Genomic DNA, 21296 nt, shown 5'->3' on the forward strand with positions numbered 1-21296 from the left:
ACCATCTCAAATACAAAAATCAATCAATCTTGTAAAATCCATCCTAATCAAAGTTTGTCTATCCATAGTCCTACATACATACATACATATCTTCATTTAAAGGGGACCTTTTTGTTTATTGTTTCATTTTCTGTCATATAAATAAACAGTTACTGTGGTAACCAAAGAGTCAAATAACAAGATCACCATATGTGCATGTAGTCCCTATGAGCCAAAAGCTGAGACTTCAGACTTCATGATGTCAAGGAGAGGGGATATCCTTAATATCTCCTCACCCACCTGCTTTTAAACCCTGTTTGTAGGGGGCAGCCAATCAGAAGACAGGTGACTTAAAGGGGAGCTAAAATAGCTCGTTTCAAATAATGGATGAACTGAGGGACTGAACCATGGCTCACCGTAAGATAAATCATGTAAAATCATGCAAAGCTACTCTAGTGGCTGAGGCTGGAAATGAGGATAATACATCCACTTTAACAAATCGCAAAACTCTAATCAAATACTGCTTTTTATACTGCTTACATCCAAAGAGTGTTGGTTTAAAAATAACAAGCAAGACAAAATGACAAATTATGAAAGATGAGGCTTCAAATCAATTAATACCATTATAGCACTCCAAATATTCAACAGGACCCCCCCCCCCCCCCCACACACACACACACACAAACCAGAATTAAACAACAGCCTTAAAAACTACTTTTAACAAATATACTGATTAAACACCTCTAACATCATAATGTTGCTTTCACCAACATATCTGTCATTATTAAACTGTGACTTAATCCAAGCATAACTCAACAGTACTCCTCTAAAAAGGTTCTAGGATCTAATTCTAATTACTAATCTGAGTTAGTTTCTCCTGTTCTACTTTCCTCAAAGTCTTACAGGTCACGTAAATGTTCTGTGTACACATTAGCCCTATAGGAGACTGGAAAAATCAGCAGACTGGACTGTTTATCTCTCTTTTGCCACATCTATGCTGCGCTTGCTCACTCCAGAACCCTTATCAAGATTAGGCAGGTACTGTGTGCAGAAAACAGTGGATGGATGTTTGCCTACAGGCAGCAGAGCGCACGAACAGCTCTCTTTGATTTTGTGACTGTTGTCATGTAATCATGTGGATTTCATTTAAACAAGACACTCATGCACACACGACTTATCGTCGCATTAAAACTGTGGTGAAATTAAAGGAGTGACAAACATGAAAATGAAGGCTTATGTAAAAAAGGAGAACAAAATAACACAGGGTAGGTGCAAGCAATATGATCAAAACTAATACAGGGTGTCTACAGGTATGAATACATTTTAGACTTTACCACTTTAAATAAAATTTAGCACACATCAAATCTTGAAATATAGTTCTACATGGACACACTGAAGCCGGTACAAATAGTAATAGTAAAGACAGAGATACTAGCCTCAGCATAAGAATACTGTCTAAACATCTTATTAATGCAGGGTTCTAGCCAGTGGTTGATCACCTGTGCCTTGCTTTGGTGCCGTCACACCAGGCTGAGAATTTCAGCACTTAGCTACCAGAAGAGATCGCTATTTTAACAGTTAGCTAGCGACGGCATCTTCAGTTTCCAGTGTTTTGCTCACTCAGCAGCCCACTCATCTTAAATTGTCCATCATCAGACCTAAGACCTGGGGCCTTTGTAGTTTTAGGATATTTTTTAGGCATAAGCTATATTTAGCTATGACACATTTCTCTACAAGTTCTTAAAGCTATAAAATAAATGCCCTGAAAGGGTCAGTCAGTTTATAAAACACAGCCATAACAATACAGTCACATTGCAAATTTGAAACTGTGGCAGGTTTGAAAATAGCAAGATGAGCAATATTTGAGACTCATTCAAATTTCAGACAATTTGATGATATTCAAGGCGTGTTACTAATAAATATGAATTTTAGATATTTTAATGACTCACAGACACCCTGTAATAGATTTAATTTGTCAAAATGATGCTGTCCTTTTATATTTTATTCACACAACAGACAATTTTTAAATCTGATATTTTACGAGTATGCTGTTATGATATTGGCCATTATACAGTATGTTTATACTAAGAAAGCAGACAAATGGAAAGACCAACAGTTAAAATGGAGAGGATGACGGCGTTCGTAGCGACAAACTCACCCCTCCGCCTGCCTCCCAGCCCTTAGGGTAGCGATATGGGGAAGCTGTGGGTACTGATACCTGAGAGAGCGCTGGGGAATGGGCATGACCAGGCGGGGTGCCTGCCAAGTTAGTGTGTCCCTTTGTGATGTCGTGAGCAGGGTAAGAAGGACCAGCATGCCTGGGTACCTGTATGAAATGAAGCAGTAAAATTAAAGAGTTAAACAAAATGAGATATTATGCCAGACTGGTGAAGAGGAGGAACAGCAGTGGTGGGGCTCCACAGGTCATTAGTCCTCCCTCCTGCTGAGGGATGCAAATTAAGCGCTCAAGCAGCAGGATTAGCCCCTGTATTTATGCACAGAGGTGAAGACCTTCAACATGCATGGCTGCTGAAGGCTGCTGCAGTTTGCTAAAAACTTGACTCTGGCCTCTTCTGCAGTCTGCTGTTCCAGACTATGCTGTGCAAGTATGTCTGGGCCTCATATGGCAAAACTGGGTCAATTAATCTCTGATAAATAGAGAATACCTGCTGCAACAGATAGAACTGAGTCATGTTACACAAGCCTGAGCCAGGGGGAAGGGTTCAAGGTGGGTACCAGCAGTGAGCAGTATCAAACAATCCTGAGATTTGATTTGGTTCTCTGTGGTGCGGCAGGATGGGCCTTGGCTGCTGTAGCTATGGGCTGGCCCCACTGCAGGTGATGCTTGTTGCTGCAGCAGGCCTGAAGACACCAGGGAATGAGACAGAATACTGCAGGAAGAAATCAGTAAGCACAGAGTGATGGAAAACGGAAAGCTAGGCAAGCCCCCCTCTTCTCTTTTGTTCTTCTAACAAGGACAGCTTTTCTATGTTGAGAGATTTAAGAACTCAGATAGCAAAATTAAGAACTCACAACTTCAATTGTTTGTAATCTTTATTACAGTCAGTACTCCATACAGCTTCTATAGTATCTCTGCATCTCTACTGAGTGGCCCACTTCCCTCAGATGACCTGGGATAAAGCAACTAATCTAGCTGCTGTTGCCAGGGGAGGAGCCTGCATTGCTTCAGGCAAGTGACTGATTCTGAGGACATACAGTGTGATGGGATGGGGGAGGGGAGAGCTGAGCAGCTGTATGGGGGCTGTACATGAGGGGAAAGAGAAGAAAGAGTGGCTGAGCATATCCCACATTCACCATACAGAGCAACAGCTTCACGTGCTGTTAATTTCCACCGGTGTCATCATTGTTGCAGCCCCCCACCCCACCCCCCACCCCACCCACCCCCCACACACACACTGAAAAAAAAAACAACCCAAACTTTCTTGAAGAGCTTGAAAATCCCATAAAGCCTCCAATGTTTTCAGTATTGTTAGGTTGCAATGCATAAACAGAACTCACAGCCTGAACAGCCCATCTCCAAGGATACAGGAGCTCCTCTTCTAATGTGCAGCTACTTAATGTACCTTCAACAATTCAGAAATGTTATCACCACAGGAAACATCTTCAATGTGGTGGCAGAAAAAAAAAAGTCAATTATAAGGCGTACTGTTAAATGCCAGCGATTGTAAAAATAGACAAGTTTTCGCCCTCATAAACCAAAGAAAAATATATTTTCTCCATGTAATTTAGCCTGTTTCTGTGAACTCCTTTCATTTAATATCAATGAGAGTCTCTTTCAGGGCTCTGCGATTAATCAGATTTCATTTTCAATGATCATTTTGACTCGCAAAGTTTATGAAAACAAGATGATTCAGATAAAAGGATTACCACGCCACATTCCTTTTCGCAATGATGCTCTAACTGATAATGATTGATGATGCTCTGTCTTGTGTTATAAATTCAGCGCTTGTACCATTGGCTCCAACTGTCCCACCCTAAGAGGCTTAGACTCACTCCCTGCCAGCCTGCGCCAGGTTTGGTTCAGATCACTTTTGACATTTTCTGTTGGATTATATTTACAATTCAAGGAAATCCACAGTTAATCCACCGTCGATGGCATATCAAGTTTACACGAGACATCAATATTTACCTAAATTAATTACAGAAAAACAGCACCCAGGTTTATAGTGGCTACTATTTTATATCAATTGTTTAATCAATATAAGGTTCATTTATTGGTTTCAATTTGACACTACAACCATGTGACTGGATCATGTAACTAGCTGTATGCAATTTAAGATGGGTCTTATATGTGCTTTACTGTCTGATGCAGAGCAGGCTGGTTGTGGTGCAGCAGAAAGGTAAAACTGGAGCCCTGCAGCACTGTTGATTTTTAAACATTAGACGTTTTATTTTTAGCTCAGTACTTGCCCCTGTTTTGGTGTGGATGTGTGTGTATTTCTCTACTTTTTTTTTTAAAGTGCTTATATTTATGGTAGAATCGAGCGGGCCTAGTGTCAAATGCATTTTGCTGATATTTATGAACACGTTAGTATATCATCCCTGGTTTTGCGCTCTGTTTCACTGTGGGTGAGAAGGGGCAGAGGTGAGTTGACAGGTGTAAGTGAAATAAAAATTGTACTGCAGGTGTAATAAAGGGCAAATAGTCCTGGTCAGACCACTAGCAGCTCTCCTGCTGTTATAACTGCACCTCTATCAAGCACAAGAGGCCAGGTTTTGACCCAGCACTCCATCTGGCTCACTAAGAGCAATACTGGTAAGGTTAGGTGCACATGTATAAATAAAGTCAATGTCATACAATCCTGTAACACTCAGATTGTGATCACGTTCAGCTTTCACCTGTTCAGAACAACCAAATTAAACAGATTTCCAACAACCCCTGAATGGATAGAAATAGTTCAGGAAATCTGTGAAAAGGAATGTCTGACATTCCCTCCGAGATCTGAAACAACAAAATTTAGAAAATACTGGGAAAAGGAGATCATAGCAAACTGTGAAATGACATATTTGAATAGCTTAATATAAATCCTAAATGGATAAATGTATTTTCTTTTTCTGTGGAAAAAACTAACAGAGAAAATCTCTGGATCTGAATGAGTGTTAGATTCCTCCACCTTCTGCAGTAATTGACCAATAGATGTGACTTGTATGGCTCTACAATAAAACAGATAATGCTAGATACAAAGTAACTGCTGCCTTTACATGATGGGATCATTTTTGTCTTTAGAGAGGAACGGTAGGTGTGACTGCTCACTGATTACGAGGCAATACACAGCCTCCAAAGTTCAGGCAAATCTAATTGTCTACCAAATCCTCCGAACTCATGTTTATGCTCCGGGCAGGTTAAAATAAAACACACCAAGAATTGTGTAAATATTATCATGACAAAGACATGATGAAGGAAATGTTAATTAAGTCCTGAAGGAGTCAGTGAATGGCAAAGGTGCCCTAAGGGGCCCAATCTGCAGAGCAGGCCTGCTGTGGTCAGATCACAGCAGAATTCCTCTACAATTTTTAAACTTCAAACACACATGCATGTTTACAGGGTTTGTATTCCTATTGCTCAGTTTCAAACAATCATATATCACAGACTAGGCCGACAGCAAACATCCAGGTGGAATCTCCAGCATTAACGTCTTTGACAATCTTGACATCAAAAACAGTAAAAGTATTTTTGTGTTTTGAAAATGTTTACAGCCAATATGCTGCTGCTGTGTTTTGGCATAAAGCCTTCTGATTATTATTGTTATAAATAATATTGTGTGAGATAAGTTTTGGTAGCAACATCATTATTATGCAGCAAACTGATAGTTCTATCAACTCATTTAAAAAATATATTTTATGAACCATCTACAAGGATCACAATAACCTTGTTTAAAAGGTGGCTCTATTAGGCTTAAAAGATACATTGATTCAATATCTGGATGCTGGATTGGACACTGGTGACAACAAGCAAATCTACTCAGTTCAGCTTTGAGTTGTTTACTTTGCCACATAAAGCTGGGAGGTTAAACAGCATGGAGGAAGGTACCAGCAAAGGGCAGCAGTGTGGAAGTATTTCACATCTGAAGCACCTACACCAACAGATTTTCTTCATATGTTTGCCAAAGTTTTTTTTTTTTTTTTTACTAAACCTCAACCTGTGGTCATGTAAGTGGACATGAATGCAAAGCTCATATAACGAGGGCGGGGAGGCTTTTTCTGTCTCTCTTGCTGGCTCTCACTCTTGTTATGTCCAGTTCGGAAAGTTTTTATTACATTTTTACACTAACATGACGTGTTGTTGTCAATTCAGCAACAATCCAGCTCCATTACACACTTGAGAGCGAGCGCGAGAGTGGGAAAAGGAAAAAAAACTAGTGCAAGTGTAAGGCAGCACTATGAAGAAGCCTAACTGCTCTTATACTGAGCTGCAAAAAAAAAAAAAAAAAAAAAAAGACTACTGCAAATAAATTAGATGAATAATGTGAAAACAATTTAGTAAATGCAGTTTCTTAGATCCATATATTTTTCACTCAAGTTAGCAAAGCAATGTTTAAGCCAATCCCAATAATGTTTTATACATAAAAAAAAAAAAAGGAGGGATTCCCAGACTCAGCCACACAGTGAGGAATACAGCTTAACTTATCACTGGTATTGGGCTGAAGCCACGTTAACAGTATCAACCTGCAACCGAAAAAATCTGGATCAGTGAATCTTTAATTTTAAGTATAAATTTTTCTCTTTTTTTCCTACCACACACTGTACATTGAATGCTTCACTTTCATTTCACAAGCAAAGGGGAGTGCTGAGTAAGCAAGACTTCTTGCTCTTCCTGTTATAAATACCTGGAATGTTTGACCAGCGTTCCGGGTAACTATATTGTTAAGTTTCACTTTTAAACTCCTAATATACCATACCAATGTTGTTATCTAAACTTATAAAGGCAGCTTTTTTTTTTTTTTTAAAGCAAAAATACACAAAGCAAGCTGATTACTTGCAAAAATCAGCTTGCTTCTGCTAGCTCACTGGTTAAATATATGAACCTAAATTTGGTAATAAATGGCAAATACAGAATATAGTTTAAATATTGCACATGCTCATATCAACATTATGTAATTATTATTTTCTATTATCAAACTATGATATAATACATAATGGTTCTTTCAGCCACTTCCTTATTTCCCAAAAGGGGCACCACAGCAGAGGGACCTGCATGTTGATTTGGCACAGATTTTACACTGGATGCCATTCCTGACACGACCCTCTCATTTATCTGGGCTTGGGATCACCGCTAAGAATACAGTAGCTTGTGACCTTTGAGGCTGGGTTTTGTGTCTCCTCCCCATCTTGAATTGGGGATCTTTCGCATGTGAGGCAAATGTGTTAACCACTACACCACAGAGCCACAATGACACAATGTACAACAAATAAAATGATATAATTCCATATTATGACATTAATTTTATGGTAAACATTTTTAGGTATCATTTAATTGTGTCTTATTGACATTTAAATAACTATAAAAAATTTGTAAAATTTTAGTGATCGTCATGAAGGAATGGTTGTACAGGACTGCATTAGTTTTAGTGTACCTAACCTAATAATCAAGTGTGTGCAAAAGCATACAGTGAGTACAGCAGATCTAAGTCTTCAGTGTTTTTACTTAAAGTGTGTCCTTTCTGTATGTGCACTGCAGCATACAGTACATACAGGTGCATATAAATGTGAATGTGTCTGAAAAGGGGGCTGCATGCAGTGACTCACGCTGTAGACTGCAGCGACTCCAGGCTGTGTAGGGAAGATTCGTTCGTCCAGTGATGACTGAACCCGTGGGATTCTGGAAGGAACGTGTTAAGGGAACTTCTTCAAGCAACAGGAGAGTAAAACAAGCATCATGCTGGGTCAGAGACAGGTAAGATTCCTCTTAGATTTTAAAAGAGGCATTGGTGAGTCTAAATATGGCTGATTAAACCACATAAAGAGACCTGATCTGTTGTGTTTAAGAGTAAGAAAACACAAATCCACTGAAAAACATTCTGCAGTTCTTTATTTTAATACAATACATTCAGATTATTAAGATACCCAGGACTTCCCTCAGACCCCATGTCCTGTGTGGCTCAATTTCAAGGACCCACCCCCCCAAACCATACAAACCCCGCCTAAAATGCCCCATCTCTGAGAGTACACTATGTACCTTCACCATTTTGCAAGAGTTAAAGGGAAAATCTGAAATGGATTTCTGGGCTACTTCAGGCTGGGGGGCAGCTGGAGCATAAGACTGAGGACTGAAACAACTATTCAGCAGTACGGGAGAAAATACATTAAATATTAATTCTCTTCGCCTCGTGGTATGTGAAGAAGAAGAGGTTAAACAAAAACTACAACAAGATGCAAAAGAAAATCTATAACACTCAAGGGTTTAGTAAGCATTTGAAGAGAAACCTGAGTAGGTGATCACTTTCTTTAAAGCTTACAGAAGACAAAAAAAAAAAAAAATCAAGACATCACTGAGATGTTAGAGGGAATAAAAGGGGGAATGTGTAAAATCTAAACAGAATAGGGAAGTCCTGTGTTTAGTAACCTGCTCAGGCAGTTGTGTGTGACAGACAGGCTCACACACTGCTGATCACATGATTTAAGGGAAACCAAACGTCTGGCTTTCTTCCTTTCACCCAAATCACGCCTCCCTTTGCCCTAAACCCTCTTCCTTACTCTTGATCTTGCCTGCAAGGCCCGTCATCTGTCTTGGACCCCTGCCAGCACCGCTACTCATAACCAGATAAGAGGGAGCGAAAAGAATTATTTAAAAAGAGCGCCGCAAATCAAAACACAGAAGCACAGCAGGAAGCATTATCTGTTTCATTACCGAGGAATTTATATTTTTATATATATATATATATATATATATACATATATACATATATATACATATATATATATATAAAAACAACACTGCTGCCCCTCCACCCTACCCTCCACATGGTACACACAGACACAGATATTAGGAGTAACTGGAGGCTCAGTCCCATCATAATGATTTTACAGTCTAGGTGAAGAGGAGCACAAAAACTATGGGAAAGACAGTATTTAGTTGTCACCTTCTTCTTCCTGGTGCTTTGAGAACCAGACAGAAAACATTCTAATATAAGACAGATTTCTTCAACGATTCACAGACTACACATCATGATAAAAAAAAAAAGTTACATCCAAGAAATGCAGCACTCGAAAGTAGGTGAAAAACATGAACTATATACAGAATTGAAAGGGAAGTAATTTTAAGCAAACATGTCAAGCTTCTCCCATGAGAGGATTTTCTTTGTTTTATATCACCGCACACAGAAACTGAACATTTTCTGCTTATATTTTTAATGATATCACTCGGTGGCTCTAGGAAATGTGACTAAAATGTATCAATATTTTCTAAGTTGCAAAAGTAAAAAAAGTACTTCTTGACCCAGTTCTGGTAGGCGACAGACAGAGAACCCGACAGCAGCAGCGGCGGCTATCAATGGTGCCACAACCTGATATGTCTGCACTACATGACCACTGGCTGGCAGGGGCAGCTGTGGAGAGTGTAAACAGTGGGTGGGGAGCTATACACAGAGGTGAGAGCAGGGTTCAACATAATAGAACAGGTGCAAGTCCACCTGGAGATCAAAGGTTGCAGTCATCATGCTGAAACACGAGCGTACAAGATGAAATCGTGCAAGCACCAAAACCCAAAGTTCCTCCATTGGCCCCTAAAAGCTTTCTCCAAAAATGAGTCAACCCCCATAAACTCCATAAACACCACTCTTAAAATGTCCAATTTTACAGCATTAAAAAGTGTTTTTATAGACTATTTTAGCCCCTAAGGATAGTTTCCCCCTTCATAAAAACTCTAGCATGGTGATTTAAAAAAAAATTTACCTTCTGGATATTGTTGAGATTTAAACTTGGGGCGTGGTCATCTAATTGACAGTACTGCTGACAAGGGCAGCTGTAGCAGATAACCATCTGTGAGGCCGCATCTCCGTCACAGAACCAAACCTCTCTGCCATGTTTGTGCTGTTGATGCTATTTGAAGCATTTTTAATGGAATTGTCTGACTAACATAATGACTTTTCTAATACAGACCATTCAATACGTTTGTGCTTCAGTTCTGGTATTTAAAATGTCTGTGTATTATTAGCCGGTTTTTTAATAGGACTAATTAGAAGGCATGTGTGTCTTTACATTGTATGCATACAGTTCATGAATGCAGGATCACCAAGCTTGACAGTGTTATCAGATATAGTAACCTAGGAGTCCACAAAGCCATCTTTCTGGCTCCAGAAGACAAACATCATAGTGTCCGCAGCCATCTTCTATGTACAGTCTAGGAAAAATGCCATTTCTGAATCTTCAATCAACTGCACTTCAAGGATTCAGCTATTCCAACTGGAAGGAGAATTGAAAACAGCGATGACACGTTTCTTACAACACTATTAGCTTTTAGACCCACAGATTTCCAGTCAGTGCAAATATACTATTATCCAAGTATGAACACAGTGTAGAAAACAACAGAAAAACAGACTTATGTGTGACTCAGGTGTGCAAATGCTTCACATTGTCAATTCACAACGCACGCCTGTCAGTAAAAAAGAAGGTTGGAAACATACCAGCCTGATGGACGGGACAATTTGGAAGCAGTTTTTAATTCCAAACCCTACTAGAGGGGGGAAAAAAAAAAAAACAATGAGGGAAGATGAGACAAATACACCTGAGAGGAAAAAACTAACCAAACGCTGGCAGGCCTGGGCTTCTGACCACAACCACCAAATTATAAGAATGAGTCATTATTTAAATGGCTCAAAGGCACTGCACAGATTTCTGTTGTCTCAGAAAGAAACAACCAAAAGTCTCAAGACATTTTGGTAACATGCTTTGAGCCAGTCAAGCTTTTATGCAATGTATGCTTTTGTCTTTTAATTCTACTGTTCTTAACCCCATTACTGTCATTTTTTATTAGGGTTAAAGCAATTTTTGCATTGTATATATTTTTTGCTGTTTTTCAATGCCTTCTTCTTTTCCTGTTTTTAAATCAGCATATTATCTTCAACTATTTTCTTGCTTTCCTTTTGCTTCAGGGAAAACATGATCCTATCTTTAGTTTGATTATTTTTAAGAGTTATGTTTTGAAGATGTTTAAACGTTTGATTATTATACTCTGTTACGCTTATTTAATCAGAGAGCTGGCTCAGTCTTGATTTTGCCTCATTCTGCATCTGTACATCCAGTTTATATCCAGCTTAAACTGACCAGATATGGTTCTTTTTTAAAGCTTCTTTAGCAGTGAACTAATACTCCAGTGTTATATCCAGGTGATCAAGCAGGGAAACCAAACTGTCTTGAGATGAAACATCATTCATGTCGAGCTCTCCATGTGGGTGGTCCAGCAACCAGATGGATGCAGACACTCTGCAGTCCTGCTCTACTGCATACATCAGCCATAACCATATCAGTAGATGACTGCACTAATTGGTCATTAGTCTTTTTTTTTAATCTGCATTAATTGTCAACTTAGGGAAGGGGGCCAAGCACAATGTCATCTTAATGACTTACAGTTGAAAATGAGTGTCTGTGCTGCTGAAATATCACCTATAACATCAAGCTGATCAGCATTACAGCAATGGTGAGAGATTCAAAGAAATTCATATTGGAACATATATAATCCTAAACCCCAAGGAGCAGTAGAGACACTAGAAGATAGCAACCATGCTAACACTTGCATAAAAAGCCACTCATTCAGAAAAAAGAAAAAAACATTTTCTGTGCAGTTGTTTTGTTAGGAGGTAGATTTATGGTCTAAAACAAACAATACAATCTAATACTAATCTAATGCACCTTTCCTGGGGAGATCCCAAAGTAGCTTCAAACACTCTTCCTTGTCCTCGACCCCTAGAGTGACCTATAAGCTTCATTTAGGAAGGAAAAGCTGCAGCGGCCCCTGCTTCATCATTAGCTTACTGGAAAGCCACTTAAGTGCTGAGTGTGTGAGAGGGAGAGAGGGGAAGACAGGAGGAGATACAGCTTTACATATAGGAACGCTGTGATCGAGAAGGTGATACAGCTCAATAGACTAATCCTGAATAAATGCTATCCTAGAATAAATGAATGAATCAGAGCTATAAAGTTAACAACGTCAAGAAATCGCAAGAAGTACCCAAGAGAAAGAGTCAAGATGGGGTCTGACTAGTAAAGATGTGAGAGGTGCGTTGACTGACATATCATGGAAATGTTGTGGTGCAAAAATGTCACATGACACGAGTGTGGCAAACAATTGACAGCCCTATAGGCTATCTGAATGATGCAGACTACCTGGAAATTTCAGAGTACTTCCTGTAACGTTTTAAAGTGGACGTACAGGAAGCGAGCGGAGACGACCCAGATGGTGCAGATACAAACCCTCCTCCCTGCTGGCATACTGGCGCCCCACACACACACACACACACACACACACACACACACACACACACACACACACACACACACACACACACACACACACACACACAAGCTGGATAAAAGCGAAGCTCACAAAGCTCTCCTCTCACTGCTGTTGCTGAGACTGCTCTTTCACTACAGTATGAACAATAGGTGGTAGGTTGGTGGATTCAGTTGTAACAAACCAAATCTTAAGCAGCTACCCTTCTGTATTTCTATATCACAAACTGTATTTGTTTTTAATGATAACCATTTTAACTTCAGAGGGCAGAAGAGACTGTATAACTATAGACTGTATACAAAAAAAATGGACGCAGCTTTCAGTGTCTGAAAAGTGAAGCCAATTCAGAAGTGCTTTTAAACCTGCATTCTTTCTGATGGCCAACAGGCTCTTCTGGTTTCAAAATAATGTAAATGAGTCTATGAGAAAGCAGCAGTCGGTTGCCTTCACCTGTGACCTCAGTAAACATTTTCTCATTGAGTTTATTCTAGTCAGCTAGATTCAAGTTTTATTCAACACAACATGATGTTCATTTTGTAACTTATGGTCCTCAAACGGAGGGTAAAGGAGGTTGTATGGCTATCTGCAGCAAGATAGTAACCAGAAGGAAGAGATGACTGAAATTCTGTGTCCTGTAGCAACAACTAGCAAAAGTCAGCAATGTGAAGAGGGCAGATCCTGTGTTAAAACTTTATCAACTGTGAGGTGAGCAATTAAAGCACGATATTGCTCACTGACACATGAGAGGGTGGTTAATGTATTTAAGGGTTATGTAAGCCTAGAATGACCACTAGCAATCGAAACAAATGGATGCATGACAAGCAAATCACTTTATATGTTGACTGAGATTTAGGGTGGCACTACCATCGGACTGACAAGAGGCTGTTGTGTGTGTATTGCCTCGGTTTCTTAGTCAGTTCCACCCCTCATTCATCACTTCCTGTTTTAAAAAGACTTCAAGCTCAAGGCTTCAAGATGGGACCTTACTAACCAAAGGGTGACATCACTTCTAACAAAGTGTCTACAGGGAAACAATCATTCCATATCTATCACTGCATGCCGTTCTAAGATTTCCATTATGTAAGTTACGACTAACTAAAGATTTGAGAAGCTAAAAGTACTTAATCCTAATGATGATTTCTGAGGTTTGACAATTATACAATGCCTGCAAAGAAAGGGTTTCGCATATTTATTGGAGAGTCAGTCCTTCCATAAAATAAAACATAACTTAAAGCCTTAATAGATTTATTATTTCGGCTGTAAGCAACTGGGGCACTAGTCTTCGGCTAGGTTGGTCAGTGAACTGAACCTCTCAAATGTATGTATGAACATAGTGCCATTTGGGGCATTTTTAATGCAAATATATGACAAATAATATGGCCCACTATGTAGTTAATATACTAACAAAATTTCCAAGAGTGCCATATTTGTTATCTAGCACAAATTAAAATAGCTGGTATCTATGCAATACACCCATATAATCTGTAGATTTCCCTTGCAAACCAAGCTGATGGTCTCCCTGGCATCAGCCATTGGTTAGTAAAGTCAGTATCTTGGTGTTTAAAACTGAATGTGAAGACTGAGTGATGACACAGTGCACACCAATATGGTAACAATTTGTCAATCACATAGGCAGGAGGCCTGCCCAAAATTACACTCTACTTTAATTCCCTTTTAAAACTTTTGGAGAACCATAATTGACACACATTTTATATATATATATATATATATATATATATATATATATATATATATATATATATATATTGTATTCAGTAAGTCTTACAAGCAGCAACTGAGCAGATAAACTTGTCAGTAACGTCCTTACTGTGGTCACAGATCAATTGAAGCAAAGGGCAATTTTCCCACAGATGTATAAACAGTAGTTCTTTTTGAAACCACAAGAGCCCCCCCAATGGAAAAAATACAGGTTTAAGGCACTTCAGCCCTGGCTTCATTTTTGAGACCTGGAAACTACATCCATCTTTTATACAGGGTGTATGAGCCTAAAATAAAATCTGCAAAGGTTGAGTCTGTCATCGAAACTCCAAATAATGATTTAAAGCCCAAGAAATAGCCGTGTTTTTAGAGGAAAATAAGAATTTTCAACAATAAGTCTACACTCTATATAAGCTGAAAAACAGCTCTCTAAAATGCTGCCAATGTAAAAACTACAGTCCTTGCTTACTGTTATCAAGTAACCATTTATTTGCAGCAATACTTTCTGTGAAAGTTGAGAAAATATGAATTGGTGTAATGTAATATGATGACTTGCATTGGTGGTAATACATTTTCATATGAATCAATTTACAAGAAACACAGAGCAGTTGTCAGTAACCAAAAAAAAACAAACAAAAAACAAAAAAAAAAACCCTGGCAAGATGATTTGGGCTATCAAAACAAAAAGTGCTACCCAACAGTCCTCAAATACTCAATCTGCTTAGCATAAAATCAAAAGAATATGAAAACGACAATTTCCCAGAACTACCACCTCAGTAAACCCTTCTCAGCTTCACACAAATTAAGCAACTGTTTGGCTGTAGTACACTGAATTCACACAATTTTAGGGCGAAGAATAAATTATTGCACCTACACAAACATCAAAATTATATTGGCAAAAGTAGTAGCACTACTTGCTGACAGGTGCACATGAATAACTTCATCACTGACCTTAGAGCATCATCGTGTGGGTGAGATGGCTCTCCAAACACAGTATTATAAGAACAGCTGAAAGCAGTGTGTCCATGATAAGAAAATGTCAGTTTTCCACTAATTACAGGATGTGGCTGAAATGCTTTCGCTAGAGTAAATACAGAAAAAAATATATATACACAGTGATGTGGAAATGTCACTTCAGATTATAACGCTGGGAGAGAGCTGACAAGACGTCTTCTTCAACAGGCCACTCCCTCTCTGCAAAGAACAGCCCCTGAATGCTGCCTCATAACAACTCAGCAGTTTATTTATAACATCCCACAGTGAGTGTGCTCATGAGAATATCTTCTCATGCAGGCTGCACACACCTGTCCTGAAATACAGGACTACTGTGCTGTGTGAACTACCAGCTGGGTACATACATTACAGAGCTGCACAGCAGTGAGTGTGACTGCATGCCTGGCCACATTAAGGGAGAAACATGGCACTCAAAGAATCCTTGGAAATCTATGGGACGATTATGCAACAGCAAAGATGGTGACAGACGTACAACTCCCAGGGAGAAAAAAAGCTTGTAGGGGCAAAGTCCGCAAACCTTTTCAGCAGGTTTTTAAACAAATTATACTGCTGATTCTATATATAAAGAGGGGGCCACTGAAACAACCATCCTCTGCACCACTAACTGCAGTAGTTCCCCAATGGTGTGCCTACAGTGTGAGGCAAGATCAGGTGTACCTTGGGATTCTGCATCAACCAAACATTATTACTGCAACTGCACAAAAACTAATGACTGAGACATTGGCACACATCAAAGGAGCAAAACAGATCGCTTCCTTGTGTGCAACAAATCACAGTTAACTAAAATTTAAGTTTCATGTTCCGTAAACATGCTACAAATCTGCTATCAAAAGACTACATATTAAAAAAAAAGAGAAACTCATATTTGTTTGGACACCACTGACTTACTGAGAAGGGAAGCACACTCTCTGTAAACTATTTCAGCTGCACTACAGGATCTTTCCCACCTCACACCACAATACTCGTATTTATTTGTTTAGAGTTTTACTCACTCATCCTTGTTACTGTATTAAATTGGCTGCTGTAACATGCATTTCCCATATTTGGGAAAAATAAAGTAAATCTCAGTTTTTCTTTCAGTTTCCCACTGAACTAAAAGCTGATTTAAATACTGCTTCAAAATAACTAATCAAATAAGTTCTTAGAGGCATTTAAAGACAGCAGCCAAGTGGTTTCTATGAGAATTTGATGTTTCATTTAATTTTAATATTTTAAAAAAATGCTGTCATCCTTTTGTCTGTTTGAGGGCACAAACCATTAAGGATGAATTTTAAAGACTATTAAAGTTGGGAATAACAAAATGGAACAAGCCCAAAAGCTGTAGGGTTAGAGGGGGTGCCCAAGAAAAAGGGGCAAAAAAAAGAAAGAGGAGAAATCCTCAGTTTTCTCAGCTGGCTCAGCAGTGGGGTGAGGTGAGCTGAGGGGGGATGGAAGGAAATGGGGGAGGGCTGAGGCAGGCTGGGTGACCTGGGCCTTTGTTGGCAGATGGTGGGAAGCGCCACCTTGGCCTCTCTCTCTCTGAATGCTAAGCAGCAGTGCCATTGTCTGGCAAGCGCAGCAGCAGACGCATGCGCTTGGGGTCTCTCTGGCAACCACGAAGAGACAAACTGCCCCCCTCACCCCTCCATCACACGCATGTGCACCCACAGGACCCACGATGACACACAATAACATCCTCCAAGACGAAATTCCCACACACGAGGCCAGACAGAGAGTAACATGATCCCACTCTCCTGACCTAAGAGGTCACAACAAAGTGAGAGGTCAGACTAGCAGCAACACTCAGGAGGGTGTGTTTACATACAGACATGAAACTCAAACGCTGTACAGTCTGGTGCATTCACAGGACCATCACAGGAATCTGTCAAGTAACACAGAAGGCCCAGAACAAAACTGGCCTAGTTCATTTTTCTGTTAACTTCACTAATTTGATGCAGATACGGTTTAATTTTACTGCTAACTCTCCTGCTACCACATACCTCATAATTTATCACACAAAGAGCTTTCTAAATCTGATCAAATTCAATACAACACCGAAAAATGCAGACTCCAAAATAACTACCAAGGTGAACACCTCTTGAACCTACACTGTCAACAAACACTGACCCGCATTTATCAGCCAAACATCGGAACCAACATTTATTCGCCTCCTTGACTTTGTTTATGCTGCTGAATAACATGAGTCAGTATGATGTATTTCATTAGAAAGTGTGTTTCCTTCCTGGGGGCTTTGAAGCTGCAACAAGTGTAAGATGATGATATTATAATTATTATTATTAATAATAATTATTATTAATATTATTATTATTATTATTATTATTATTATAATTATTATTATTATTATTAATGATAATAAATATATATATATATATATATATATATATATATATATATATATATATATATATATATATATATATATATATATATATATATATATATATATATATAAAACCAACACAAGAGGCATCAATATATATATATATATATATATATATATATATATATATATATATATATATATAAACCAACACAAGAGGCATCAAAATTGTACTGTATGGGACAAAAAGGGGGAATAACTAACAAAATAAAGCAAATAAACTAAGAATGGTATTAGTATTGGTCAAAATGTTAATTTAACCTCTGTATTGGTTCACAATTTCAGAATCAGTGCATGTCTATCAGCAACAAAATAGGATTAAATGTCATAAAAGTAGGTTTTATTTGCTGTTGTGTATCATATTCAAAAGCAGTGCGTTGTAAAATTGATATAACATTTGCATATGTACAGAGTTTTTCCTGGCTCATAACGAGCCTTTTGTGGGAGACTATGCAAGGATGCATGCACCTGTATTTATACATTTTGGGAAATAATATACAGCTTATAGCAGTGGTTCTCAAAGTTGTTCACCACTTAAGAGCTGAAAAAAGGTTCATGATCCACACACAGCATTTTTAAAAATCAATTAATAACAAAAGAATAAGGGATGAAACTGAATTTCAGTGAAAATCATGGTCACCATAACTCTATCCATCCATTTTCTGCGCCTTATCTGGGTTAAGATCATCGGGGGGGCCGTAGTCTCCCTTACCCAGCCACCGCTGCCAGCTCTTCCAGCTCTTCCAGGGGACACTGAAGTAATCTCTCCAGAGTGTCCCAAGTATGGCCCTGGGTCTCGTAATTGGACAAACCCGAAACACAGTCTCCTTGTCAGGTGCTAGATCCATCTCAACTGTCTCCATTCTATGTAAAGGAATAGTGGATCTACTCCACCTTACCATGGTGGTGGGGGTGTCTGTGTGCCCAAGTTGTCCCAGAAACTTTGTTGTCATGGGCAATTTGCCCCTGTTATGGTCTCCTGAGACAAACTTATCCTGGTTGAGGACCAGACCATGTGCGGTACAGAAAACCCCCCTGAAGAAGAGCAAATCAAGGGAGCCAGTTAGCTTGCTCAGGATACTGGGGCCCCGCCCAGCAGTTAGGCCTATGGAAGGGGCTTGGTGAACCCACCACTCAGACGAGCCATTGGGGTTCAGTTCAAGGTGGACGGCATTCGGGGGGGAGGCCCTTGCAGTCGGATCTCCGGCTGCCATAACTAGCTACTGAGATACTGTAAGCTCTTTTTGCTTTCTTTCCCATATTCTCATATTAATTCAACTCAGTTTAATTCCACATTTTAACCTCAGTCACGTGTGCTCCACCTGCAGTGGCTCTATTCCCCACGGTTTGAGAACTACTGGCTTATAGTGTTTTAGATTAAATTAAACAGAACAAGTTTCATGAAATTAGCTTCTGCTCCCAAATACTTTGTCAAACTGTGGTTAACTATATTCCATTAATGACGTTTAAAAGCTTGTAGCAAGAACAATCAGTCTTATAAAGTAATTGGCATTTATGTTATATGGGGATTCACGCTGTACAAAGACACAGACCTAGACACGTAGAATATTCGCAACAGATCAATCCAATGTCATACCATAAGCCAAGTTAAGCTAAGGTTTAATAATCATAACTTACAGTTACACCCAAAGTAGGTTCCTTTTATGTAACTGTCTCTCTTGAACTTTCAAGTAGGTAAGTGAAGGTGGAGCGTTTCTGTACTCAGAGGGTAGGCCCTTACTATCATGCAGCTGAAAGTAGGTTAAGCAAATGCAGCAGCAATTACAAAAACCCTGAGTGTCAAAAGAGGACACAGGACAACAGATAGAGAAACCATTACCTTTGGTGTGGTGTTTGGTTTACACATAGTCAAATAAAACACACACACACACACACACACACACACACACACACACACACACACACACACACACACACACACACACAAACAGCAAAACAAAAGAGAACTTTATACTACCACCTGCCAAAACCAGCAACTTGCTGCCCCTTACAGATGTCATAAACGCAGGGTGGCTGTAGTCGTAGGAAGCAGGAAATCAGGTTGAGACATCACACCCCTAAGCTAAGCCACAGCAGAATCTGTCAGATCACAAAGACACATCTTTCTGCCACTGGCAGCCAGGAGACATCAACTTAATCCTCTCTCACACACACTACTGACACCATACTGTAAATAAAACACAAGCTGACATAACCACTATGACTTCACTCCACCAAAATGAGGGTAGAGATTAATACTGGGCCATCCCTGAGTACACCAAAAGGGAAGTAAAAGCAGGAGGCCATAATAATATAATAATATAATCTTTGCGTATGTATAAAGTACATATTGAATATTTAGAGACAGATTTCCAGGAGAACAACTGTCGAAATTGTAGTGAAGGAATTTTGAGGTTTCTAAACCAGACCTGATTGTAACCGTCAAGACGGTCATTAAAACTAGCGAGCATCTTTCTAACTGCTGTCATCCTGACAACTCAGCCTTGCCAGGATGCACATAAAAACCTAATGTTAATTTGAAACTGGAAGCTGTGTGTATTTCCCACAAGCCGGGCCTAAATGTTAGGCAGTACCATTAGCTCTGTCACACATATTAAAGCCACAGGAAGCTGTACTGCTCTGCGACGCTGCATTCACGGACCTGGGCACTTGCTAGCATTAACTAGCTGGCACCGAACGTTGGGCTTCTGCACCTTGCTAGTCAACAACCAAAGCTGAACAAAGCCGGTAACCGGTGTTGAGATACGTTGGTGGACATTTACTATACCTAATATTACCTCTTTGTTTACTATTATTTCATACTCCCACTTTTTTTGGATATGTCAGCGATATTTGATAATCAGTGGCGTAGCGTCAACTGCCCCCCAAATTAAACTCAGATCTCCGTTAGCTTTGACAACCGGCTTCATGAGCTAACTTTAGCACAGTTAGCTAGCTAATTGTCCCCTCCCCTCCCAGCTCCCTCCAAACGAAACCATCATCCCCACATCCAACCTTTGCTATCAATCACTAATTAAACATCTGTATGTGTTACTGCCACAAGGGAAAATTAAATACATTAAAACACAAGCAATTTATGCGTTACCCACGTCAAAGGATACTGAGGTGGCTGTACAGCGCCGGGCTGAGGAGCTGTTGGGGCTCCCGGCGGCAGAGAGGTCAGGGTAGCCCGCAGTTGGCTCGAAGAGGGGCCACTTCCAGGTCCGCTAACTGCGACAGCGGCGGGTTTGGGGACCACTTTCGGTGGCAAACTCATCGCAAAAAAATCAACAAATAAAAACAATACCTTAATAAATACTGATACAAATAACGCCTAGCCTGCATACATAGAGCAAGCGTTGCGGATTCTTGAAGAAGGCCCCAAAATCCCTTTAACGAACTGGGATAACGAAGCTCGAACAGCAACACAAACGTCTTTTTTCATGGAAAGTCGCTGTTAGGATCAGCGGTGCTATTCATGGGGACGGTGGGAGGTTTAGCCTCCCTCGCCCGTCCGGAACCTCTGCGGATCCGGCTCGGTTCGTTTCTTTTAAACGAAAAAAACAATCGCCGCGATCTTCAACCTCCCTCGGCGATCTACCTTTTCTTCTCGGCAAGTGTGTTTTCTATCATTTTTTTCTCACATAGATGAGAGACTTCGCCAACATGGCGTTGCGGCCGCTTCCAGCAGTCCGGGCAGGACAGATGATTCGGCAATCCTCGGCCAGTTACGGA

The 21296-nt window shown here is 39.7% G+C and overlaps 1 protein-coding gene across 5 annotated transcripts in view; it reads right to left on the minus strand.

The window, feature by feature from the left end:
• Positions 1-21296, minus strand: part of eif4g3a (eukaryotic translation initiation factor 4 gamma, 3a) — a 67162-nt gene extending 45866 nt beyond the window's left edge. For 3 of the 5 annotated variants that reach the window (XM_030729103.1, XM_030729102.1, XM_030729105.1), the window contains exons 1-3: positions 20684-21296; positions 7747-7819; positions 2138-2305 (exon numbers count right to left, since the gene is read on the minus strand). In XM_030729103.1, coding sequence (XP_030584963.1) covers positions 2138-2305; positions 7747-7819; positions 20684-20838 — 396 coding nt within the window. In that variant the 5' untranslated portion in view covers positions 20839-21296. The remainder of the gene's footprint in view (positions 1-2137; positions 2306-7746; positions 7820-20683) is intronic. The other 2 variants (XM_030729107.1, XM_030729106.1) reach the window with 1 other exon arrangement.

Source organism: Archocentrus centrarchus, chromosome 5 (genome assembly GCF_007364275.1).
Source record: "Archocentrus centrarchus isolate MPI-CPG fArcCen1 chromosome 5, fArcCen1, whole genome shotgun sequence".
NCBI lineage: Eukaryota > Metazoa > Chordata > Actinopteri > Cichliformes > Cichlidae > Archocentrus > Archocentrus centrarchus.